Below are 25,270 nucleotides of genomic sequence, written 5' to 3' on the forward strand. Positions count from 1 at the left end.
TGGAGGGTACTGTAGGATCATGCCACCTACTTTTCTGCTACTTCAAGGATCCCCAAGGCCAGCCTCAGCAGCTGCCTTGATATTGAGGTCCCCCTTGTGGTGTTTCCTGCCTTTTCGGGTTTGGGAGACAGATTAGACACGAGCTGATTCCAATGAGAGGAGCACCTTGGGAGAGAAAAGTTAAGCTTACTGTCTGCTCCTTGAGCACTTTCTTTAGAGATAGGGAAAAGCCTAAGCAGCAGACTTACCTCGAGTTTAGTTTGAGACGCCTGACTCAGGTCGGCTACTCTTTTCACAGACCAATGCTGTGGGTTGATCAACACAGCAGGAGCTCCGTAGCCCAGCTGATAGGCCCCTCTATCTCATGGTCCCTGTCTCTGGGGCCTCCTCAGTTCCCTTGCTCTCTTCCTGGCCTAAGCCAACACCTCTAGTGTCGGGAGGAATGACCACTACAGCGGTCTGCTGTGGTATCAGCACCCTCCAATGTTTTTACGCAGTTGCCATCACAGCAGTTTAGGCTGCATGCCTTTAAATGGGCGGGAGGCTCTGGCATCTGGTGAATACTCCACGCAGACGGCTATTGAAGAAGAAAGGCCATCTGGCTGTGGGCCCGTGGAGTTCTAAAGGTGCGCGCGGGGAAGAGCTCCCCAATCAGGGCTAGGAAGCCGGCGCAGAACAGCATTCTGAGAAAGGACCGACGGTAGAGGAAAGAGGATAAGAGTCCTCAGAAGGTTTGGAGACTAGGAACAGCCCGGGCCTGAAGGACCCGCCTTTATCTACCAGGGAAATGGCAATCCAGTCCCATGGACAGAGCAGCCTGGTAGGGTACAGTTCATGGGGTCGCAAAGAGTCGGACACGACTGAGCGACTTCACTTTTAAATATGGGGTTGAGGATACAGCCCCATGGGTCTCTACTGCCCCTCGAAGGAGGGCACAGCCTGCCCTAGGTCACCCAGCAAAGAAACCGCCGGCTGTCAAGGAGGGTGCCAGGCAAGAAACCCGGCTCAGACCTTGTGGCTGCCTTGTGAATATTCATGCTCTTGGGGCCAATCAACGTCTCAACCGCTCAGAGCACACCAATTGGCTTACCGCATGCAGATAAGCATCGTGGACAGTTTTCCAAAAGCTGGTAGAGACCTAACTCCGGCAGGACTCGGAACCCTGAGCCGAAAGAGCTCGGTTTTAGCAGGCGTGTACCGCGCGATTGACCGACGGCACGTCACTTCCTATTGGACCGGCGGAAGTTGCTTCCGAGAGCGTTGCCATTTGTAGGAGGGAGTTCCGGTCGTGGCTGAGGTGGATGCATTTTGTTAGTACCGGAGAGTCACGATGGCTGCAGTGGATTCAGATATCGAGCCGCTGCCTCGTGGGGGTTTCCGCTGCCGCCTCTGCCACATCACTACAGCCAACCGTAAGCGGTGGCTACTCGGGGGGCGGTTTAGTTTTTGGGTCCTAGTGAAGATAGGGTTACAGGTCATAGTTCTTGCCAAGTCTGTTGGTAGGGTCTCACTTCCGTTTTCTCTCCGCCGTCCGGAGGGATTACAAAGTGGGGAGAGCCCCAGCACCTTACACCCCAGCGTCCCGGTATCTGAAAGCTCCACGACGGAAATTTCGTTATTTTATTCCCTCTTTAACTATCCAGCTCTAGGGCGGGGAGAGGGAATTTAGAGAGGTGAAGAAGCTCACAATCTAGAGATGGAGATAATTTTCTATACCCTCTGTTTGGAAAGCTGCAGGATCACAGAGAAGGTAGTAGGGAAAGGAGCCCTACAAGAGGAGCTCCCCAGAGATGGTGAAGTAGTATACTTCCAAGTATACATATTTGGAAGGTGGGTTTAGAAAAGGAGACCACGTCCTTTTATGACAGTGCGAGAGGCCCAGTGAAACCTCAGCTTCCACTTCTGAAGTCTGGAATCATAATCTCACCTAAACATCTTTCATTTTTCTTTTTCATTGTGAATGAAAAATGCCCTACCACTGCCCAGTAGGGCAAGCCAGAAATCCAGGGTAGTCTTCTCTGGCCCCACATAACACTTGGTGATGTCAAACAGCTGACTCAAAGGGAAAGAGAAAATTAAAAAGTCAGCTAAGTTTCTCCACATTCATCATGTCCCAGACTCGGGTGAAGTGCTATGTGTGAATAGTATCTATGTGGTAGGAAGTATTAATATCTCCATTTCATACCTGAGGAGACATGAATAGTGAGGTTAAGTTACTTGCCCAAGATTTCATACAGCTTGACAGAGCTAGGATTTGTTTCTTGGTAGTGTGACTTCTGATTCTGCCCTTGGAATCTCTGTATTATACTCAGAAATGAAAAGTGGGAGATAGTGTAGGGTCCTGATTTATTTAGTTCACCTATGTATTGAAGTCAGGAGGAGAAAGGGACGACAGAGGATAAGATGGTTGGATGGCATTACTGACTCAATAGACATGAGTTTGAGCAAGCTCCAGGAGTTGGTGATGGGCAGGGAAGCCTGGCAATCCATGGTGTTGCAAAGAGTTGGACACGACTGAGCAACTGAACTGAACTGATATATGACCTAGATAAGTTACCTGTTAGTTTCTTTACCGTGTGCAGGTGTTGCTCTATCTTACACTTAAAGGTGGTTTAAGAAATACTTGTGTACAGCCAGTTCTCCTGGTGACCACTTAGAATGCACCGTACAGACAAATGGACAAGAGAGGAAGCTGAAAGGAGCCAGGACTTTGTTATTCAAAACTCACATTTTCAGCAGCTTGGAAGAATCACTAGGATCTAGGTATGCAGAGAACAAAGTCAGAGTAGGTACACTGAAGCGCGATTGAGATGCTTTTGTTTCACGCTTGTCTTTGCAGAACCCAGCCTTGATGCCCACCTGGGAGGCCGGAAGCACCGGCACCTGGTGGAACTACGAGCTACTCGAAAGGCCCAAGGACTTCGAAGCGTGTTTGTCAGTGGCTTTCCCCGGGATGTGGATTCTACTCAGCTCTCTGAGTACTTCCAGGCATTTGGACCTGTGGCCAGTGTTGTCATGGACAAGGACAAGGTAGAGTGAATGACTCTGGGGGTAAAGAATGAGTCACGTGTGCTGCACACTAGAAGAAACGAGGGAGAGAAACCAGCAGACTGTTTCTGCTGGTTCCTAATGTGACTTGACTTTGCTGGGCACTGCAGTACTTGGGGGCTAGTCCAGCTTTGTGTCTCTCACCCTCACCCCCGACCCCTGCTGGGATTTTATCAGTTTGTCAGACTTAGTCACTGGGGACCTTGTTGGTCATTTATTTATTCTATCAGTCTTTCATTTGCCAAATATTTGTTAATTGCTAATTTTGCACTAGGCTTCCCTGTCAGGGAACTAAGATCTTGGGCAAGTTACTTAACCTTGCTATTCATGTCTCCTCAGATACAAAATGGAGATAATAATAGTACCTACCGGGCATGCATGCTCAGTTGCCTCAGTCATGTCCGACTCTGTGACCCAATGGACTGTAGCCTGCCAAACTCCTCTGTCCATGGGATTCTCCAGGCAAGAATAGTGGAGTGGGTTACCATGCTCTCCTCCAGGGGATCTTTCCAATCCAGGGATCGAACCCCCATCTGCATCTTCTGCATTGGAGGTAGATTCTTTACTGCTGAGCCACCGGGGAAGCCTTAGTACCTACCACATAGATATTCATATATAACACTTGGCTGTGAGTCTGGTACATAGTGAATGTGGGAAAACTTAGCTAATTTTTTAAAGAACTTTATTTTTGGCTGAGCTAGGTCTTCATTGCTGTGCATGGCTTTCTCTAGATTTGGTGAGCGGGGGCTGCCCTTCATTGCAGTGCACGGGCTTCTCTTGTTATGGGGCACAGGCTGTAGGGCACGGGCTTCAGTAGTTGCAGCACACGGGCTCGGTAGTTGTGGCACACAGACTTAGTTGCTCCATGGCACGTGAAATCTTCCCAGACCAATGCATGTCCCCTGCCTTGGCAGGTGATCTTTACCATTGAGCCACCAGGGAAGCCCTTTAGGGTGTTCTATATAAAAGGTCATGTCACCTGAAAATAGTGATAGTTTTGCTTTTCCTTCCCAATCTGATGCCCTGTATTTCTTTTTCTTGCCTAGTGGTTCTGGCTGGGACTGTGCTAAATAAGAGTGGTGAGAATGAACATCCTTGCTCCCAATTTTAAAGGAATAGCTCTCAATTTTTTACTATTGAGAATGATGTTTACTGTGGGTTTGTCATATATGACTTTTATTATGTTGAAGTACATTCCTTCTATGCCTGTTTTATTGTTTTTATCATAAATGAATGCTGAATCTTGTCATATGCTTTCTCCTGCATCTATTGAGATGATCATATTTTTATTCTTCAGTTTGTTGAAGTATGTGTCATGTTGATTGATTCATGGATGTTAAACCATCCCTTCATCCCTGAAATAAACCCCACTTGATTGTGGTGTATGATCCTTTTAATGTATTATTGTATTGGATTTGTTAATACTTTTTTGAGAATTTTTGCATCTGTGTTCCCCAGAGATAATGGCCTGTAGTTTTCTTTTTTTTGTATTGTCTCTGTCTGGTTTTTATATTGGTGACATTGACTTTGTAAAAATAAGTTAGGAAGTGTTCTCTCCTCTTCAATTTTTTGGAGTAGTTTGAGAAGGATAGGCATTAAATTTTTGATGATCCTAGACTTTTGTTTTTTGGGAAATTTTTTGATTACTTTTTCAGTCTCTGTACTAATGATCAGTATTCAGATTTTCCATTTCTTCCTGATTCAGTCTTGGAAGGTTGTATGATTCTAAGAATTTGTCCCTTTCTCTAGGTTGTCCAGTTTGTTGGTGTATGGGTGTTCATGCTCATAATATTCTCTTGCCTTTTGTATTTCTGTGGTATCCACTGTTATTTCTCTTCTTTCTTTTCTGATTTTATTTATCAGAGCCTTTGCTCTTTTTTTCTTAGTGAGTCTAGCTAAAGTTTTGTCACAGTACCACACTGTCTTAATTACTACAGAGGGCTCCTTTTTATAAGCAGAATGAGGTTCTAACTTTACCACTGAAGAGAATGTAAAAGAATATGGAATGGGAACTTCCGTGGTGGTCTAGTGGCTAAGACTGTGCTCCCAATGCAGAGGGCTTGGGTTCAATCCCTGGTCAGGAGACCAGGTCCCACATGCCATACATAAGACCCAGTGCAGCCAAATAAATAAATTAATTAAAAAAGAATATGGACTTAAAACAAGAAACAGGGTTTATGTGTTTATGTTTACACCTAACACAGTGATCATTACATGGATTCTTAATGTTAAAAGAATCTAATTAAAGCAGGAAAAGTTAGGGGATGAGTTTAGTGTAACCAGTGAAATGTCATTGGGATGACTGGGGTTTGATGAAATAAGTAAAATGAAGTTTTTCAGATGCAGGGTTGGTGAGAATAAAATGTGTGCAATTTGAGTGAGAGAGATAATTGCTTTTCTAAATATGTTCCCCAGCAGGAATTCCCTGGTGGTCCAGTGGTTTAAACTCTGCACTTTCACTGCCGAGGGCAAGGGTTCAGTCTCTGGTTGGGGAATTAAGATTCCATAAGCCTTATGTCACAGCTAAAAAATAAATAAATATGTTCCTTGATGTCCTGGAAATAGGAAGCAAATATTTCCAATTTATAGTGTGGTCCCCATTTTGAAGAGTCCCACCTACTGTTAGACCACATGTTTGGATTCTTGGTTCCAGAACTGTCGTCATTGTCCCTGTGGTGGTTTGACAGGGTGTGTTTGCCATCGTGGAGATGGGGGACCTGGGTGCCCGGGAAGCTGTTTTGTCACAGCCCCAGCACAGCCTGGGAGGACGTCGCCTGAGGGTCCGGCCACGGGAGCAGAAAGAGTTCCAGAGCCCAGCCTCCAGGTCCCCCAAAAGAGTGGCCCCCGACAGTCACCAGCTGATCAAAGCACTCGCCGAGGCCCCGGACGTGGAGGCACAAATGGTGAAGCTCGTGGGGCTGAGGGAGCTCTCCGAGGCTGAGCGGCAGCTTCGGAGCCTTGTGGTGGCCCTAATGCAGGAAGTCTTCGCAGAGTTCTTCCCTGGTGAGTCACTGCCCTGCTCTGTCTGAGCCCTCTGTGTCTGCATCCCAGCCTCCCTCAGCTAGTGGTGTTCACTTGCTTGCTTTTCCATCCTTGTGCCACGTTATGTTCTTCTACCACTTATTCCCTGCAGTGTCTCTTGACCTTTATTCTCTTCTCGGCACCCAGGCTGTGTGGTCCATCCTTTTGGCTCCTCCATAAACAGCTTTGACGTCCATGGCTGTGATCTCGACCTCTTCCTGGATCTGGGGGACTTGGACGAGCCCCAGGTATGTGACCGTGGAGGCAGCTGTGAAGAGTTAGTGGGAATGGTCGTATGATGCTGGGCGATCCCTTGACCTCTCATGCCTTAGTTGCTGTCTGTAAAATGGGGATAATAGGACCTGCCTGAAAGGGTTATTATGATTGGATAAACATGGATGTGATTGGATAGGATAAAATGAAGCGACATGGAATAGGTGACATTTGTAACAGGGGAAAAAAATTTCAAAATGGCAGTAATATCTTACTGGAAGAGAGATATATATATGAAATGACACACAATAGTGGATTATGTTTTTGCTTATCTGTGATTTGTAACATCTAATGTACAGTTTCTGCCTTGGGAGTAGGAAAGGGTTATTATTTTTTAAATAAACTATTTTTTAGAACTGTTTTAGATTCATAGCAAAATTGAGCAGGAAGTATAGAATTCCCATGTATCTCTTCCCTGCAAAAGGTTGTTTTTATTTTTTTTGACTGTACCATGCAACTTGCAAGATCTTAATTCCCTGACCAGGAATCAAACCTATGCCCCCTGCAGTGGAAGTGCAGAGTCCTAACCACTGGACCACCAGGGAATTCCTCCTTTAGTCTTATTCAGTCTGAAACAGTTCCTCTACCTTTTTTTGCTTTTCCTGACTGTAATATTTTTGTAAAATGTAGACTGTTTATTTTATGGCATTAAAAGGTTAATTTTAAAAAAGGCTTGTAAGGATTAAAAGAGTTAGTACTTTTATAATAAAGCCTTTAGAATAGGGCCCAGCCCATAATAAATTGTAATAGATATATCTTAGAGATGGAATGTTCCTCAGTTAGGGGGCAGCAGGAAAGACAGTTACTCAGCCCATTTCCATCCACAGCCAGCCCCAAAGGCTCCAGAATCTCCCTCCTTGGACTCAGCCCTGGCATCCCCACTGGATCCTCAAGCCCTGGCCTGCACCCCAGCCTCCCCTCCAGACTCACAGCCTCCAGCTTCTCCTCAAGACTCGGAAGCCCTGGACTTTGAAGCCCCTTCCTCCTCACTGGCACCTCGGACTCCAGACTCTGCTTTGGCCTCTGAGACCCTCGCCTCTCCCCAGTCCCTGCCTCCAGCCTCGCCGCTGCAGGAGGACCAGGGAGACGGGGACCAGGGGAAGGCGGTGGAACTGGCAGAGGCCCTGAAGGGGGAGAAAGCAGAAGGGGGAGCCATGCTGGAGCTGGTGGGATCCATCCTTCGGGGCTGTGTTCCTGGAGTGTACCGAGTCCAAACCGTGCCCTCTGCCCGGCGCCCTGTGGTCAAGTTCTGCCATCGGCCTTCAGGTCTCCATGGTGACATCTCCCTCAGTAACCGGTACCTTTGAGGTGGTGGGGGAAGGCCAGCTGGTATTCTGGGGAGGCCTGGTACTCAAGGCCAGCCTTGAGGTTGTCCTTACTTAGTCCTGTCTCTCTTTCTGACACTTTTCTCATGTCTGGCTTTCATTTCAATGTTTGGAAAGTATGTTTCTTGGAATACTGATTTTAAGGACTTAGGAAAGAGTTCCTAAATTGAGTTGGTTGAATAAGTTTGGGAAATGCTAAGTTAACACAGGCCAGTTTCTCCCTTCCCTCCTCTCCTACTTGCTCTTTCCTCCTTCTCACTCCCTGTCTTTGTTTCTTTGCCTAGTAAATGTTCTGATCAATCTTATTAATAACATGCTCTGTGACTCTCCAAGACATTTATAGGATGTAGTGTTTCCCAAACACATTTGATGTGTGTTTTTTTCTTTAAGAAGCAACATTCACTTTTTTTTTTAAATTATTTTCGGCTGCACTGGGTCTTCATTGCTTGCAAGGGCTTTCTCAAGTTGGGGTGAGCGGAGCTACTCTTTGTTGTGGTTTGTGGGGTTCTCTTGTTGTGGAGCACAGGCTCTAGGCACGAGGGCTTCAGTAGCTGTGACACAGGGGCTTCGTTGCTCCGAGGCATGTGGAATCTTCCCAGACCAGGGATTAAATCCATGTTCCCTGCATTGGCAGGCGGATTCTTACCGACTGTGCCACTAGGGACATCCCATTTGATGTTCTTTTGTACACACTCTATCCAGATCACGTCAGAGAAACACCTCGGGAAACCCTCTTTGGCCTTCTTCCAGCTGGCCACCATTACACAAGTCTGGAATGAGAGCTGCGGGGGGTGACAAGCTCCTGAGCCCTGACACCGTGTGTGCCCTCTGTCTTAGGCTGGCCCTGCACAACTCCCGCTTCCTGAGTCTCTGCTCTGAGCTGGATGGGCGAGTACGGCCCCTTGTGTACACTCTGCGCTGCTGGGCTCAGGGTCGAGGGCTGTCAGGTGAGAATGAATCAGGACAGACCGGGGCCTGCGTTGGTGTCTGGGCAGAGGCAGGGATTCGGGGAGGGAAGGAAGCGGGGTTGAGAAAACTGCCAAGGAGGGGGTCAGAACTGCCTCTGATCTAACCAGAATTAATTATTTATGCAGGGAGTGGCCCACTTCTCAATAACTACGCCCTGACCTTGCTCGTGATCTATTTTCTTCAGACCAGGGACCCTCCTGTGTTGCCCACTGTGTCCCAGCTCACCCAGAAAGCAGGTATAGCAGCCCGGCCTTCACCCGCCCTATCTCCTGACCTTCATCTCTCTTCTTCATCTTAGACATACGGAGCTTCCTGGGAATGAGATCTCTGCTGTCACTACCATATCCACCCCCCAAGCCCCCACCCATCTTCCTGCTTTCAGGCTGAGCTTCAACTTTTTTACTTTCATAGGCGAACAGGTGGAGGTTGATGGCTGGGACTGTAGTTTCCCCAGAGATGCCTCAAGACTGGAGCCCAGCACCAATAAGGAGCCTCTGAGTGAGTCTGGGGAGCCTGGGAGAGGACTAACAAGTGGTGTTAATGACACAGTTATTGGCACACAGCAGCCTTGTGGGTTAGTTATCATTATTGCCGCTTGACAGATGAAGAAACTGTGCCTTGGAGTAATGAAGTGGCTTGCCCAAGGTTATACTGCTAGCAGGGGGAAGGGGGAGTATCTGGGGGGCACTGTGGGGAGAGAGGTTTGACCTCTTGTTTATTAGGATCAGAGGAGCCTGGCTCTGGCACTCCTCTGAGCCACTTGGGAGGGAAAAGGCAAGTCCAGCTCAGGGAATGGCTGTGGCGCAAGGCTGATCTCAGTTCTGGCCTCTAAGGGACCCCTTTTCCCTGCTCTTCCTCTTTCCTCCAGGTTCCCTGCTGGCCCAGTTCTTCTCCTGCGTCTCTTGTTGGGATCTTCGTGGCTCCCTGCTGTCCCTGCGGGAGGGTCAGGCACTACCTGTGGCAGGGGGCCTGCCCTCTAATCTCTCAGAGGGCCTGCGCCTTGGCCCCATGAATCTCCAGGACCCCTTTGACCTGAGTCACAATGTGGCAGCCAACGTGACCAGCCGGGTGGCCGGGAGGCTACAGAACTGTTGCCGAGCGGCAGCCAATTACTGTCGAAGCCTCCAGTACCAGCGGCGGTCTTCCCGGGGTCGGGACTGGGGGCTGCTTCCCCTTCTGCAGCCCAGCTCCCCCAGCTCCATGCTCTCTGCAACACCTATCCCTTTACCCCCTGCTTCCTTCACCCAGCTCACTGCTGTGCTGGCCCAGGTGTTAAGGGAAGCCTTAGGGTGCCATATAGAACAGGGAACCAAGAGACTGCGGTCAGAGGGAGGTGGCCCTGGGGAGCCCCCCCAGGGAGGGACAAGCAAGAGAGCAAAACTAGATGGACAGAAAAAAAGCTGTGAGGAGGGGCCAGAGGAGCAGCAGGGATGTGCAGGGGAGCATGGTGAAGATGGCGTGGAAGAGATGGTCATAGAGGTTGGAGAGTCGGTGCAGGACTGGGTGATGCGGAGCCCTGGGCAGCGGGGGGAGCTGCCCCTGATGACCAGAAAGCATCTAGCCACCAGAGAAGAGGGGCAGTCAGGCACCGCAGCGCTGGCCAAGCAGGGGCCCAGAGGACCTGAGGCAGCCTGCGAAGGGTCTCAGGCCGAGGCCGAGAAGCGGGTGTCGCTCGCAGTGAGCTGGCGCTGCGCCTTGTGGCACCGTGTGTGGCAGGGGCGGAGGCGTGCCCGGAGACGCCTGCAGCAACAAATCAAGGAAGGAGGTGGATCTGGTGCTGGCTCGGGAGCAGAGTGGCTGGCAACTGAGGCTCAGGTCACCCGGGAGCTGCGGGGACTGAGCAGTACTGAACAGAGGCCAGAGGCTGAGCCACTCCTGACCTTCATGGCATCCACCTCCCAGGCTGACCAGAGTCTCACTGTGACCCCACTCCAGGATTCTCAAGGCCTGTTCCCTGATCTCCATCATTTCTTACAGGTTTTCCTCCCTCAAGCACTTCGAAACCTGCTTAAGTGAAGATGGGAGCCCTGAAAGGCAATAAAGCTGCTAGTTTAATGAACACCAGTTTGCTCTATTTCCACCTGGTGATGATACTCCTTCCCCACTAAGTGCTTAGTGCAGCCTCAGAGGTACCTTGTCTTGTCACCCTAAAACAGGTCTGTCTCCCAGGCTGTTTCCTTTCATGCCCAGGGCAAGTGATTGGCACCTGGACCCCCTCAGTACTGAGTTCTGGAAAGATGGAGTGCTGGGTGGGTGGCTTGAGCTGCACCTGGGAAGAACCGTTTCCTTCCTCATTTACATTACTACCCAGATTATGAATGGTGACGGGGCTTGAAATTTGGGTTCAGGGTTATAAGTCCATTCTCTTCATATTGGGTAAAAAATGTTCAGATCTGAGCACAGGTAAAGGACAACCCCTCATTTGAACTGTCAGCCCCTCCAGGGTGACAGGACTTGGCTGTGTTCGTCCTCAGTCCCTCCTCTGTTGCGGGTCCCGGAAGAGTGCCTCTTCTCTTATTAACAGCATCTCTGAGCTGCAAAGTGGTTTAATGAAAAAAGCCTCACTTTTACGGAGGGTTTCAGACCTGGGCTTGGGTTAGATGTACAATCTCTCCTCTAGAAAGCTTGAACAAAAGGAGCGTGGGACTCCGTCATCTCCACGCAGTTGCCACCCCAATGATCGTCACACGACCAAGATGTGGGTCTGGCACGACCTCTACCAAATCACCATGGGGCAGGCGACCCGGAGGGAAACGCCTCTGGTGCCCCGCGAGATGCCGAGCTGGCAGCTCTGCCACGTAGCAGCAAGGGGCGGCTTTCCAGCCAGGACTCAGCGTCTCCGCGCGGTCTACCTCCACGTCCGGACTCGGATTGGTCATCCCCCAGTGCGCCGGCGCGAGTTTTTTCCGCGCTGGCCAGCAGGCCCCACCCACTTCTTTTTCCATTCAGCTGCTGCGGGATACCGAACTGTCGTGCGTAAGCCTTCTATGCCGTCCTCGCTTTCCGGCTGCTGTTTCTCCACGGCTCTCCCCTTCCCTCCTCCCTTCTCTCCCTGACGGCTTACTTTGCGGCAGCGCGGAGAGCCCCACCCCCTTTCTCTGCGGAATCACCATGGCGGCTGGGGTAAGTTTGCCGGCTCCGGCGATCCAGGTCACCCTATCCGACGCCATCCTCTGCCCGAGCGGGCTCAGCCGGCGTCAGAGGGGTTCTGCAGCTGAGTCGGGAACTGATCCGGGGTTTAGAGATCGTACTGTTCGAGAGTAGGGCCTCCAGGCCCCAGAGGGGAACTGAGGCTAGGGCTCTGGGAGGCCGAAGAGGTGAAAGGGTCTGGAGTAAAGGAGAAAACGGATGCCAGATTCTGGCAGTCTGGAGCTTGATAAAGCAGTTCGGGTTCATTGCCGCCTCGAGACGTGGGATCCGGGCAGGTTGGCAAAACTTTTGCGACCGTTTTGTGGGGCAACAGGAGGGACAGGGCGAAGAGGAGGGTCTTTATGGGCAGGTACGGCTGGCCACGGTTAAGGGTGGTCCGGCGGGGAGGTTTGGGAGCGAGAAGAGTCTCCGGACAGGGAAGTCAGGCCAATTGGACCTCTCTGGCCAGGTTAATAGAAGAGGAGAAGGCAACCCGGAGAACTCACTGCGGGACAGGACCGAAGAGATGGAATGCGTGACAAGAAATGAAAGGGTTTTTAGGGAGACCGAGTTGATTTAAGATGCCATTCGGTTCCCGTGGCTATTTGGAGGGGGCTCCGAAATGTCTTGGTCGATGTGTGTGTCTTGGAAACAAGGGTAATACTTCTGAAGGGTGAGCGGCTCAGCAGTAGAGTAGTGAGGCACTCGGGAACCATGAATGAATGAACAAGGGCTCTGGGAAGGGAGGGCTGTGTATTTGTCGGCAGATGGAGTCTGAGGGACTTAGAAGTTCTGTATTTCTTGGAAATATATTTGAGGGGAAGAGAATGCTTCTAGAGACGTCCTTAGAGAAGGTCAAATCTGTCAACAAGCTTTATTTAGCAGTCGGTGTGTAGTTCTGTCCTCGGTATTTCAGGGGACTCTGGTTACACTTGACAGCAGCCACGGAAGAACTAACTTGGTTCACCAGAGGGAGTGAGGTGAAACGGATCGGGGTTACTCAGGGAAGTCATTCCCTGGAAACATTTAGGACTGGGACCCTTCTAGTCATTAATGTGTTATTCCCCATCTTTTCCCCACAGACCCTGTACACATATCCTGAAAACTGGAGGGCCTTCAAGGCCCTCATTGCCGCTCAGTACAGCGGGGCTCAGGTCCGCGTGCTCTCCGCACCACCCCACTTCCATTTTGGCCAAACCAACCGCACCCCCGAATTTCTCCGTAAATTTCCTGCTGGCAAGGTGAGTAGGGAAGTGGAAGAGGGGCCTTTGGTCCTGAGAACCCAAGGAAAACGGAGAAAGCATCACTCTGAAAATGGCTTCCATCTTTAAACGGGATCTTTTCATGTTATTTTTTTTCCCTACACTTCAGAGACTTAAAAAAAAAACTTTTTATTTTGAGATAATGGTGATTTATTTGTAGTAAAAAATAGTACAGAATTTTTCAGTGATTTCCTGTAAAAGACAAGCTTCGAGGCAGACTGAATGGATTTTGACTGATTTCAGTGCAAATGTCAATAGGTCAGATATCTGCTGTGAGTGAAATTCTTGCCCCAAGAGGCTTACGGAGGTAGATAAATAACCATGCTAAGTCAAGTCCAGTGGAGTAGTACGTGGTAATGCTCTGTATAATATAGACAGCAGTAGAGGACTTGGTTTCTTGCCTTTTGCTTATTTGATTGAGGAATTATGTACAAATATCTAATAATATCTAAATTTGGGGGGTTTCTTATGTGAGTTCACATTGTAGGGGGTAGCAAGTTAGTCATGTAGTTTTGGTTCTTGAGTTTTAGATACTAAAGAGTTCGGTTAGCAAGGGATATTAGCCTTATATAAAAACTTCTATTCAAAACAGTTGCCTCCTGGACTTGACTAGTGAGAAACTGCTGTGTATTTTACTTTTGACTATTTTGTCACCAGGTTCCAGCCTTTGAGGGTGACGATGGATTCTGTGTGTTCGAGAGCAATGCCATTGCCTACTATGGTAATCTGCAGTGGCTGTGGGAGTGGGAGGATCTGGAGGTGGTGAGGCGTGGGGGAGGGTGGGGGAGCTGGAGTGGACAAAAAGAGGAATTTCCAGGCACCTGGACTGGTCTTGGCATAACCCCAGAGTTCTGACCTTCATGTTCTGCCTCTGCAGTGAGCAACGAGGAGCTGCGGGGAAGTACTCCCGAGGCAGCAGCACAGGTGGTGCAGTGGGTGAGCTTTGCTGATAGCGACATAGTGCCACCGGCCAGCACCTGGGTGTTCCCTACCTTGGGCATCATGCACCACAACAAGCAGGTGAGCCTTGGAGCTTGGGGGAGACCACAGGCTGGGGTGGCATCAGCTTCCTGAGCATCTGGGAGGAAGGAATAGGAAGGGCGATGCCAAGAACACCTAAATAGTTAAAACCTAATCTTTGGGATGTAAGCTGGGAGTGCTGGGGAGCGCTGGGCCGTTGATGGTAGCTGGACTCTTTGTCTAACAGACCCAGTGGAGGTGGGAGGTCTGAGTGGACAGACTAGAGATTTCTGCTGTAAAAAGATTGTATCAGATGGTAAGGGAGTATAGTTAGACCAGATGACCTCTAAGGTGACTTCTAAAATTCAAAGACGTATGACTATGATTAGTACAGTTTGCAATGAAGCCAGACTGCACCCTGAAGAAATTTAACATTGAGAGCTTCATTTGTGATACATTTGCAGCGAGCCAGGACTCAGTGGAATAGCTATTTTGGTTCTGTTATTGGGGGAGAAGGGCAGGGACAGGGCTTGCTACCCACTGCTGAGTCTGATCATTTTAAATCAATAGGCCACAGAGAATGCAAAGGAGGAGGTGAGGCGAATTCTGGGGCTGCTGGATGCTCACTTGAAGACGAGAACTTTTCTGGTGGGCGAACGCGTGACGCTGGCTGACATCACAGTTGTCTGCACCCTGTTGTGGCTTTACAAACAGGTGAAATTTATAAAGAATCTGGGTCGGGAGTGGGTAGGTGAGGGTTAGAAACAAAGTGACAAGTCTGCCAGGTTGCCTGTATTTTGCTGATGTGAGAGGGTCTGAGGTAACAGCTAGTCCTTTTTTTTAAGTATTTGTTTATTTATCTAATTGTGCTACGTGTTAGCTGGGCATGCAGGATCTTTTTTTAATAGCTGTACTGGGTCTTCATTGCCTCCTGGGCTTTTTCTCTAGCTGCGATGAGTGGGGGATCCTCTGCGTCATGGTGTGCAAGCCTCTCATAGCAGCGACTTCTCTTGTTGCGGCACGCAGGCTCTAGGGTGTGGGCTTCAGTAGTTGTAGCTTCCAGGCTCTAGAATAGTTGTAGCACAAGGGTATAGTTGTTCCGTGGCATGTGGGATCTTCGTGGATCAGGGCTTGAACTCTTGTGTCCTGCATTGGCAGGTGGATTCTTTACCACTGAGCCACCAGGGCAGCCCCATCAGCTAGTCTTAATTGAGGACCGCTGTTACTGGGAAACCGGGCTTACCTCTTGAGGGGCGTTGAGCCAAAAAACTACCAGGCCAGAGATCAGGATAAAGAAGGATTTATTATTATTGCTTGTAGCAGGTAAGGAAAACACCAAGCATCTATCCTAACAGCAAAATTGGAAGTTTCAAGCTAAGGTGAAGGAAATGGAAACCCCCAATATTCTTGCCTGGGAAATCCCATGGACAGAGGAACCTGATGGGCTATAGTCCATAGGGTCATAAGACTCAAATGTGACTGAGCATGCACGCACACGCATTCTCATGAAGGGGCCTGGGTGGCTAATGGTTTGAACCTTAGTTGAAGTCATGAGGGTCAGAAAGTGCCATCATCATTGCCCCTTTGGTTCCAGTTGATCCGGTAGTTGAGGGCTTTAGGCTAATCTTATCACTGAAACAAGATTGGGAGTCTTCACTACTGATATAATATCTTTGCTGTTGTTAATTTTCTTTCTGTAGTTTTTTGTTCCTGTGATCTTTTGTTCCTTTGATGGTTGATGGTTTAATCCCTAAGTTGTATCTGACTTTTGTGACCCCAGGGACTGTAGCCCACCAGGCTCCTTTGTCCATGGGATTCTCCAGGCAAGAATACTGGAGAGGGTTGCCATTCCCTTCTCCAGGATATCTTCCCGACCCAGGGATTGAACCCTCGTCTCGTGTGGCTCCTGCATTGCAGGCGAATTCTTTACCATTTAAGCCACCAGGGAAGCCCTTAAGATCATTCATTACTATAACCTGTTCAAAGACAAGTATTATAGCCAGGTTCAGGTCACAGAATGGCTTAGGCCAAAAATGACTTCTGTTATGTCGAGAAAGTCATGCCTGGTTCTCTTTTAACGTGGACCCCCAACCCCATCTTCTTACATCGCAACTGCTTCCCCTCCTGAGAAGTTCGGTATTCTTCTGTCGCCCGTAATTTCCGTTTGGCAGCTGTTATGTGTAGTTTGTTCCCATGTTTCTAGGGCAGCCTGTTTGTGTTTAGTTGTGAAGACAGAGTTGGGGTTGGGGCTTCAGCATTAGGATCTTTGGAGGCAGAACTTGGAATAGTTCTTGGCTTCAGTACTCATTGGCTGTTGAGGGAGGTGGGTGTTGGAGGGGGCTGTGTGTGTGAATTCCATTAGTCTTTTTCTCCGCATGGAATCTGTAAAACTAAGGTAGTAATAATCACCATTGAGGTTACTGGTTTAAAGAAGATGGCACATTGCTGGTTCTAACCAGCAGTCCTTGAACCGATGCTGGTCCAGAAGAGTAATGTGATAACTGCAAAGAAACAAGCACCTACTCTTGTCAGAGCCTGTGCCAGGGCCTAACGGGGACCATCTTAGTGAGTCTTTGTATGTTGTGTGGGCGAGAGAAATGTAGCCCGCCAAGGACATGTAGCTTGAGAGTCGTGGGGCAGGATTTGAGAACCAGCCCTACAGAGGTGGTGGTGGCGTGGCCCTGATTGCATTGTTTTCCCTCTGATCTTGGTAAATGGAAACAACGGTAAATGAATTTTTCATGAAGCTGAGTTTAAGGACTGTCGTTCTGAAATAAAACATTTTTTTTTGCTGTCAAATATTTACTTTCTGAACGTTGATGATACGTGTATTTCTCACGTATCACGCAGTTCATGTAGGTAGTTTTTGTTATTTATTTGGCAGAGGGAGTTGGTAGCCCTCTGTTGGTCCCAGCCTTTTCAGTTTTACTGACGCATGAAATTGTAGGTATGGAGTGGCTTTGTAAAAGGAGTAAGGGATGATTTCAGTATTCCTGCCAAGTCCATGCATAGTGAATGGACGGTGGGACCAGCATCCGTTAAACTGGATAGGGCTGCTAGAGAGAGACCAGTAAGGAAGGTGGGCATAGCCCTCCTGGGAAAGCTGGTGTCTGGGGGCTGAAAAGGAGCTGGAGCTTCAGTGTAGACAGAAGCATGGGGCTCTGGCTCAGACACATCAGGATGTTTCCTTCCACTGTCTTCATGTCCATTCTCGCATCCTGACAGGTTCTGGAGCCTTCTTTCCGCCAGGCCTTCCCTAATACCAACCGCTGGTTCCTCACCTGCATTAACCAGCCCCAGTTCCGGGCTGTCTTGGGAGAGGTGAAACTCTGTGAGAAAATGGCCCAGTTTGATGGTAAGTCTGAGGTCCGGGGACATACGGGCAGGATCAGGGGACTGGTTTGCTCAGTCTTAACCCCTTGATTTCCTGTCTGGGTTTTGGGTTATTGGACACACAGAACATAGGGCATCGTGTGTAGTAGCTAATCTTGTGTGACACTCTTACACATTGTTAATTCTTACATACCCGTATGCTGGCACTCTTTTGTGTTAACACGTAGAGTCCTGGTGTGCATGTATTAGTTGCTGAGGGTTGCAGTCTTGGTCAGGGATGTACAGTGAACTGGCGGCAGGCACTGTAGCATCTGGATCCCTTACTTGGCCCCCTAGCAGTTTTCCTCCCTTTACTATGCTTGTACCTGGTTTGGGAGGGATGTGGAAAGAGGCCAGACACTGACTTTTCTCCCTCTCTTTTGCACCAGCTAAAAAGTTTGCAGAGAGCCAGCCTAAAAAGGACACCCCACGGAAGGAGAAAGGTTCTCGAGAAGAGAAGCTGAAGCCCCAGGCGGAGCGGAAGGAGGGCAAAGAGGAGAAGAAGGCGGCTGCCCCCGCTCCTGAGGAGGAGCTGGATGAATGTGAGCAGGCGCTGGCTGCCGAGCCGAAGGCCAAGGATCCCTTTGCCCATCTGCCCAAGAGGTATGGATGTTGGAGGGCTTGGGATTTTAGGTTGTCCATACAAAATTGAGTTGCTTATCAACAACAGATGGGTGAATTTTCAAAAAGCAAGTTTCTAGTGCATCTGGTATATGAGAATATCAGAACTTCTTTCTAGCAAAGAAAGCAGACGGGCCCAGAATTCAGTGTGGAGGTGACTTGCTCGTGACTTGTTTGGTCTTGGGTGCACTTGTCGAGATTTGAGATGGCTGGGAACTGGTACATCGAGGGGTGCAAGAAGGGTGAAGATGCAGAGAGCGCCTGGCATCGGCTCTGCTGGGCTGGCTTTGCTGAGGCAGCAGACACTGCATCAGTAGCCTTTGATTGTCTTTTTGCTGCACCAGCCTGTATCAGAATTGCTCACTAAGAGAAAGAATGATGACTATGGCTATATAGTGCTTGTCTGGTTGTTTCCCAGACGAAGGGAGTTAAACCCCTCAAGGAGAAAGAGGCAGATGAGGTGGATGAGTGTGTAGGGTTCTTGGAAGAAAGAGTACAGTAGAGGGGAGATTTTTAGAATCATATCTTTCTTCAGCCACTGCTGTAAGTCACCTTATTAACGAGTTTCAAGCAATATGAGAAATGTCTTTTCTGTAGTCACATGACTTAGTTCTCTTTTCTGTTTTTCTTGCCCACTCACTCTGCCTTTCCCAAAGCCATCTGTCTTGTCACTAGTTGGGCCTTTGGGATGCAGGATTGTTTGACCTCCCCATTTTGTAGTGCTTTGTATATGGGATGAAGGAGCACACACTGGTGGTGGGCATAAGAAGTATGTGTGGTTATAAGCGACAAGCATGGTACTGGATAGTTGCTGTAAGAAACCGCTGCTTTCCAATTTGGGGACCAACTTGGGCTGTAGCTGAGATATCTTCCTCCCAAGCATGAAGTGGTTCCATACAAGAGGTTCCTGACACAGCTGCTCTTTAAAGATGTGTTTCTGAACCGTTTAGCACAAGATCAGGTCAGGAGTGAGCAGCATTTTTGGTATGTGATAACCAACCCAAACTGTATACGCTGTTGTAACAGATAGCTGGAGACATTCACATATTTTGGGTCTGTACACTGGGCAGAAAATAAATCAGGCAGTAAACATTAATAAATCTTTATTGAACTGTGCATTCTTTGTTACTGTTTTGGCATGTCTGTTCATACCTGTTGGTGGCATTACCATGGTGCTCTCCTGAGCTGCCCAAATGCTTTACCCCAGGATTCTTAAAGGGGGTGTCTTCAAAGAGATAAGACTCAAATGAGTCCAGAGTTAACTTCAGTTATTTTAAGGCCTTTCAGCTAACTTGTTTCAGGAGCTGTTTAGAGCCTGTGTTCAGTTTAGGAGGAGAAATGGACACATGGTCGTGAATAATAAAGTTCAGGAGGAAGTGAAAGAAAACTCCCCAGCTCCACTTTCTGAGGTGGTTGAGGCAGTAAAGCTCCTCAGATGAGGTCTCTGATGTGCATTTGGGAAGACCCTAGGACCTCTGGTTAAAAGACAGTTCTTGGCTACATTGTAACAGTGAGCAAGTCACACTACTTAACCGTATTTGTTTATAAAAGGAGGGACGGTAACAGTCTCTGACTCTAGAAGTTTGTTGACTTATTAATACTAATAATTGAACAAGTTAAACATTAAGTATAACGGTGTTTAAGAGATTTATGTCACGTTCATGCAGTTGAAAATCATTTAGCCATTAAAACATTTGCAAGACATTCTCAGTAGCCAGGCAATGAACAAATTGTGTAAGGCACAGAGCTACATCTTTGGAACACCACCAGTGGGAAATACATTAAAATATTAAGGCATCACAAGTGATCTTCTTCAGTCAGCATCTGTTTTTATGATTGGAAAGGACAGAATGGAAGCCCTGCTCACCATGGTGGGAGACACCTCCTGTTCTGACGCTGGCATCCTTGGTGTCTGTCCCCTTGCTAGATTGCTTCAGAGACCACCTGGGGGGTTTTTAGCACCTGAACTTGTTTCTGGGCAGAGTAACTAAAGGACGCGGTTGTAGGATTTGGCATGGCGGCCCTTTGAAAACATTCATCTCTTACATTGCTGTCATATTATAGTGTGTGTAACCCGAAGAGGCCTGTGTGATAGGGGTGGGGGTGTGGGCAGCGATTTGGGTGAGTCAGGAACCAAGTGTGACTCATGGAGAGGAGCCCTGGGAGGGGCCAGACAGGAAAAAAGAGGAGTTCTCGCTGTGAGCCTCCACCAGGGGGCAGCAGCTCCCACATCTTTCTTGGGGCAGATGGCCCTGGGGCCCTCCTGGGCCCCACCCACCCCGGGCCTTGCATACCCTGGGCCTAGCTGCCCTGGCCCCCTCTCCTACCCCTCAGTTCTCCTCCCTTGAGGAGATATGCATCTGCCAGTCCAGTGACTTCCTGTAAAGCAGTATGTTGGAGTGAAACGCCCTTAGCTTCTTTCAGCCTGGCGACATCTGTTGCCTCAGTAGGACCTTCCCCACCTTGACTTCTTGCTTTATTCCCTCCGTGCAGTACCTTTGTGTTGGATGAATTTAAGCGCAAGTACTCCAACGAGGATACGCTCTCCGTGGCGCTGCCGTACTTTTGGGATCACTTTGATAAGGATGGCTGGTCCCTGTGGTACTCTGAGTATCGCTTCCCTGAAGAGCTCACCCAGACCTTCATGAGTTGCAACCTCATCACTGGTGAGAAGATGGCTCTGGGGGGAGGAAGGGAGGCCACGGTAGTGGGCGATGTGATTTCAAAGGCTGAATGTTCTTATTCCCCTTTAGGAATGTTCCAGCGATTGGACAAACTGAGGAAGAATGCCTTTGCCAGTGTCATTCTCTTTGGAACCAACAATAGCAGCTCCATTTCTGGGGTCTGGGTCTTTCGAGGCCAGGAGCTTGCTTTTCCGGTGAGGAAGGTGCAGGGAAGGTGGGGCAAGGATTTGGGAAATGCACTCATATTCCTGAGTCAGAGGGCGTCCTGGAGAGTTCAAGGAATGTGTCCATGAAAGAGCAGTCATGTTCACAGGCGTCCCGGGCTCTGATGATGGGTGTCTGAGCTGGAAGTAACAGGTATGGGACAGTGTCTGATAACCTGACCACATGCTTCTTACCTGACTTTTTCTCCCCAGCTGAGTCCAGATTGGCAGGTGGACTACGAGTCATACACATGGCGGAAACTGGATCCCGGCAGCGAGGAGACCCAGACGCTGGTTCGAGAATACTTTTGCTGGGAAGGGGCCTTCCAGCATGTGGGCAAAGCCTTCAATCAGGGCAAGATCTTCAAGTGAATACCTCTTGCCATCGCCCAGCTGCCTGCACCTGCCCTTCGGGGAGAATGGGGGTCATTAAAGGAAACTGAACATTGAACCCTTCCCTGTGCTGCCTCCTTTGTGGGTGATGGCTTCTTCAGAGGGGAGTAGATGTGTTGGAGCAGGGTTCTGTCTGTGCCTGCAGGACCTCCCTGCGCAGGAGAGAAGTCTTCAGAAGAGCAGAGAGGCCGCTCCTCAGTTTTTGTTCTACTGCGTTGCTTCTTCCATGATGACCATCTTCTAGCCTAGCTGGGAAAGATTGGATGTAGTTAGGAGGTGGTGACACGGGGCTTTGTAACTACCTAATTCCAGACCCTCCCCTGTGACGGGGGAGAGTACCTGCTGGTGGGGTGAGAGCGCAGCACGCACAGCCACTTAACATGACTCCCAGCAGCCATTCCCAAGGATCAGAGTTTTAACACTTCAGACCAACAAGACGAGGCACAGACTCCTTGGAACAGATAACTGGCCTATGGGCCCAACTTGGCAGCGGATCGTCTCTGGGGTATCCCTACTTTCTCACAAGGAAGTGGGGTTCCAAGATTTAAGTAACTTGCCTGTGATCACATGTCTTAGGTCGTGGAGGCAGAATTTTGAACCCAGTGGGTGTCCCTGGATCCTGTAGCATAAACACACCCTGCTGCTTCCTGGAATGTAGAGCAGTCATAAATGCCATTTAACAACCCTGCTCAGACCAGTGCTGGTTGGTTTTTTTTTTTTCCTTTGAGCTTAATTTTTATTACACCCTTTTCAGAGATAACTTGCCCTTCTCTGATGGTCTTTTCTGTCTTGTAAAAAGCCTTATGGATCTCCCTGTAAATTTAACAGCTCAGGTGAAGTTGGAAACCTGGTTTGGTTCACATTTTGAGGCATATGCAGAAAGTCTTGAGTCTGGTCTCCAGGTTATAGGTAACTGGTTATTTTTTCCATTCCTGTTAGTCCAGGCACAAAGAAGGGGATTCTTGGCTAGAGAGGGGAACACAGTGATCTCTCCTGGTACAGGTGGGTACCTGGTACAGGTGGGTATGGGCTGGTAGCTTTATAAGACCTTGACTGCAGTTGGGGTTCTGTGAATAAATGATTGGGAACGTTGTGATTTGGAATCCAGCTGGGTGGGGATGGGTTGATTCTTGCTCAGACTTTGCTCCCTGGTAGCTCTGTCTTGAGTTGGATCCAAACCTGCTACCTACCTGTCTTGCTTCTGAATATTCTGGGCTCCTCTAGGATAGGATCTAAGAGTGCTAGGTGCTGGCCAGGATGTGCCCTAGGCTGGTTGCTGGGGCCTCACAGAACCTGTCAGACCCCTCCCGGATTCCATTTCCCTCTACACCTCCTGCTCCTTGTCTTGTGTAATCTTCCCCACCTTCCTGGGTACCCTTAATCTTCCCAGGACCTTGGAGACTGAGGCAGGAGAAATCGAGCCGGGCAGGTAGGTTTGAAGGGTTAGCCTGAGAGGCCCAGGGGAAGCCGCGGCGGTTCCGCGGGGTGGGCCGCAGCTCGAGCTGCGGCGGGCCTGGCAGCCCACGTGGACAGCGGAGTTCTGGCGTGGGGGGCCTGGACCGCCTCCCAGCCTCCTTCGGAGACTGCAGGAAGAGTGACTCATCCACACGTCCTGCCTCCAGCGCCTCTAACTCGGGCGGTTTGGTGCCGGGAAGTACGGCCAGGTTGTCGGAGGCCAGGCCTGCGCTTGGGGGAGGGCCAGGACCCGCAAGCCAGAGGTGGGGTGGGAGGCTGAAGGGAGGGGGTTGTGGCCTCTAGAAGGCTTGCTGTTGGCCTCCCAGGGGGAGGCGGGGTGAGATGGGAGGGCCTCTACCCTGCAGGGGTGGGCTCGAAAGAGATGAACCGCAGGAGTTTCTAGCGGCAGATGTGGGGCGGGGTAAGGGGGAATACATCTGTAGCTAGTTCGGTCCCCACCCTGCCCCGGGGAGCCCTGAGTCACCTCACCGCCGCAGGCTGGGGACTCGCGCCCTAAAGGATCCAGCTGGGCGCCCGCCTCCCTCGTCCTCCGCGCTGCTGGCTGCAGCCCCGCCCCTTTCTCCGCCCCTCCCAGCGCGGGGCGTGGGCGCTCCCGGCCCGGCCCGGCCCGGCCCGGCTCGCCACCAGCAGCCAGTGAGAGCTTGCGCGGTGGGGAGGTTTCCCGTGGCAGAGTCACTTTCGTGACGTGCAGGGGAGGCTCGCGCAGGAGCTGGCAAACCCCGCGCCCAGGGTGCGGCTCAGGCCGACAGGCGCTGGGGTCGCGGGGTGGAAAGGGATGAGGGCGCTGCGAGTGGGTCGAGAGCTGAGGACAGGGCAGGGTCTTGGAGAAAAGGGATGGGGGAAAGAGGAGGCTGTTTCATCCGCTTACTGGACAGATTCTCAGCGCCTCCAGAAAGAGAGGGTGAGAAACTGGAGAGGGGGCCAGGGCTCAAGAGGTGCCTTTGACTGCAGATAAAATCTTTACAGAGGCTAGAGTGTCAATGGGAGGCCGAGTCTTGGTTTAACTTGTAGATAAACCAGTAGATACTGGTCAAAGCAGCTATTTATTTTAGCTTTGTTGGTGCTTCTGCTTAAGTCACTTATTAAAAAGTCAAAAGCCTTTTAAGTTCTTCCAAGAAAGACCTAGATTATCTTTTCCTCATGTCCTGGTTGGAGCGGGAGCTGGACAGCTGCTGCTCACACTGGGTCGGACCCATCCCACCAGCTGCCCACATGCCCCAAGTGTGCCAGTTCCCCTTTTGAAGGGTGGGGGAAGGGTCTAGAATGTTGAAGAGAGAGGCATGAAGTGCTTTGAAGACTCCACCCAGTCATTTCTGAAACTGATACAGTGGTTTTCATGGCAACCTTTCATGGCATGTCCTCAGAATGCAAACTTTCCCTCCAAACATGAAATGGATTTTCCTGGGTGAGTGTGGCTTCCCTGATTCACCCATCAGCAGTACCTCTGGGACACTGTCACTTCCCCCACGTGATTTGATCGGTTCTGTGTATGTCAGAATGTCATTCTGGGGCATCCACTGTCTTTATTCTTTGCCTAATGCTATGGAGCTAAAATATTGGCACTCCAGAAAGGTTAGAGAAACTATGCCACCTGCTCTTGTCTGTTTGCTCTAATCAGGCTGGCATGGCTCCCAGAGGAGGCTGTGTTTTACTCCAGTGGACTGACTGGGGTGTCCCAGTACCTCAGCACCCGAGGGATGGGTGGAGTGGTAGGTGATGGCGGTTGCTGGAGAGTAACCCTATATTCACTTGAATCTCTTGTAAGAGGGAGAATGTCTTGGGTAGTTAGGGCTGGGTCAATGGCAAAGGTATCCTTCGTGACCCTGGATCTCTAGACGTTCCTGGATTTTTTTCATTCTTGTAGCCCCCTCCCCTGCTGTAACCACCCCTTTTTGTTTTCCTAATTTCCTCGGGATTCCAAAGACAGCCTGTTGACCTTACTTTGTTTTATACAATGGGCAGGCTTTGCGCTGAGCCAGAGCTGGATGGTCATTCAGTGTTTGGGGCTATTTCTGATCAGATCTCCTGTGGAATGTGCCTCCCTCTACTTCCAGCTGCCCCCTCCCCTCCGCAGCAGGAACAGCTGTCATGTGAGGGCCTCTCCCGCTGGCTCAGCCCTTTTGCAATCATCTGGCTGGCTCTGCCAGGATGGGGGTGGATAGTGAGGATGGGCAGAGCCAAGGGGTAAGCGAGGGGACATGGCAGGTCAGGGGAGCCATTGGAGGGTAGGGAGGGCTATGGAGTGGAAGGCAGAAGGATTGCCAAGGCCAGGCAGGAGGAGTGGGAGCCAGGTCGGGGAGGTTAGGGAACTCATCAAAGGGACGCGGGGGCCCACACTGGAATTGGAAGCTTTCTAAGTTGTAAGGGAGAGTTGGTTATAGCGGGACCTTGGCTGGTCATTCTCCACGGAGATCTGCATTTCCCTGACTCACAGGGGAGCCGAGGGGTGCCTTCCTGCCTGTCGGCCTCTGTGCGGGGACCTGAGTCACCGAGTTGCCTGGGGTGTTGGCTGCCCTACGGTGGCCTTGTCTGTG

General features: G+C 49.9%; 2 protein-coding genes, 1 long non-coding RNA gene and 1 other non-coding gene across 6 annotated transcripts; 2 read left to right on the plus strand and 2 right to left on the minus strand.

The window, feature by feature from the left end:
• Positions 1-1,294: 1,294 nt before the first annotated feature.
• On the plus strand, positions 1,295-10,695 carry TUT1 (terminal uridylyl transferase 1, U6 snRNA-specific). 2 transcript variants are annotated; one of them, XM_086383490.1, is made up of 9 exons: positions 1,295-1,412; positions 2,840-3,030; positions 5,702-6,051; positions 6,217-6,317; positions 7,170-7,639; positions 8,505-8,614; positions 8,762-8,872; positions 9,048-9,134; positions 9,505-10,695. In XM_086383490.1, the coding sequence occupies exons 3-9, from the start codon at positions 5,757-5,759 to the stop codon at positions 10,650-10,652; spliced, it is 2,322 nt and encodes a 773-aa protein (XP_086239616.1). In that variant the 5' UTR covers positions 1,295-1,412; positions 2,840-3,030; positions 5,702-5,756; the 3' UTR covers positions 10,653-10,695. The 2 variants fall into 2 exon arrangements, with proteins under 2 accessions (XP_086239616.1, XP_086239615.1); XM_086383489.1 differs by having other exon boundaries at positions 5,736-6,051.
• On the minus strand, positions 6,815-6,887 carry TRNAG-UCC (transfer RNA glycine (anticodon UCC)). The gene has a single exon. It is a non-coding gene; the product is annotated as a tRNA-Gly (tRNA).
• A 1,030-nt stretch (positions 10,696-11,725) lies between the features above and the next one.
• Positions 11,726-21,318, plus strand: EEF1G (eukaryotic translation elongation factor 1 gamma). Of its 2 annotated transcripts, none has more exons than XM_086383493.1 (10): positions 11,726-12,061; positions 12,848-13,006; positions 13,685-13,748; positions 13,905-14,047; positions 14,558-14,701; positions 17,213-17,342; positions 17,749-17,962; positions 20,474-20,646; positions 20,734-20,858; positions 21,081-21,318. In XM_086383493.1, the coding sequence occupies exons 4-10, from the start codon at positions 14,030-14,032 to the stop codon at positions 21,237-21,239; spliced, it is 963 nt and encodes a 320-aa protein (XP_086239619.1). In that variant the 5' UTR covers positions 11,726-12,061; positions 12,848-13,006; positions 13,685-13,748; positions 13,905-14,029; the 3' UTR covers positions 21,240-21,318. The 2 variants fall into 2 exon arrangements, with proteins under 2 accessions (XP_086239619.1, XP_086239618.1); XM_086383492.1 differs by having other exon boundaries at positions 11,726-11,759.
• LOC147342041 (uncharacterized) lies at positions 19,067-23,284 on the minus strand. The gene is made up of 2 exons (XR_015157500.1): positions 23,200-23,284; positions 19,067-21,505 (listed from the first exon to the last, which is right to left on the minus strand). It is a non-coding gene; the product is annotated as an uncharacterized LOC147342041 (long non-coding RNA).
• Between the last annotated feature and the right edge of the window lie 1,986 nt (positions 23,285-25,270).

This window comes from Bos grunniens, chromosome 29 (assembly GCF_055505025.1).
Source record: "Bos grunniens cultivar Pamir isolate PY7600 chromosome 29, Bosgru_T2T1.0, whole genome shotgun sequence".
NCBI classification, from domain to species: domain Eukaryota; kingdom Metazoa; phylum Chordata; class Mammalia; order Artiodactyla; family Bovidae; genus Bos; species Bos grunniens.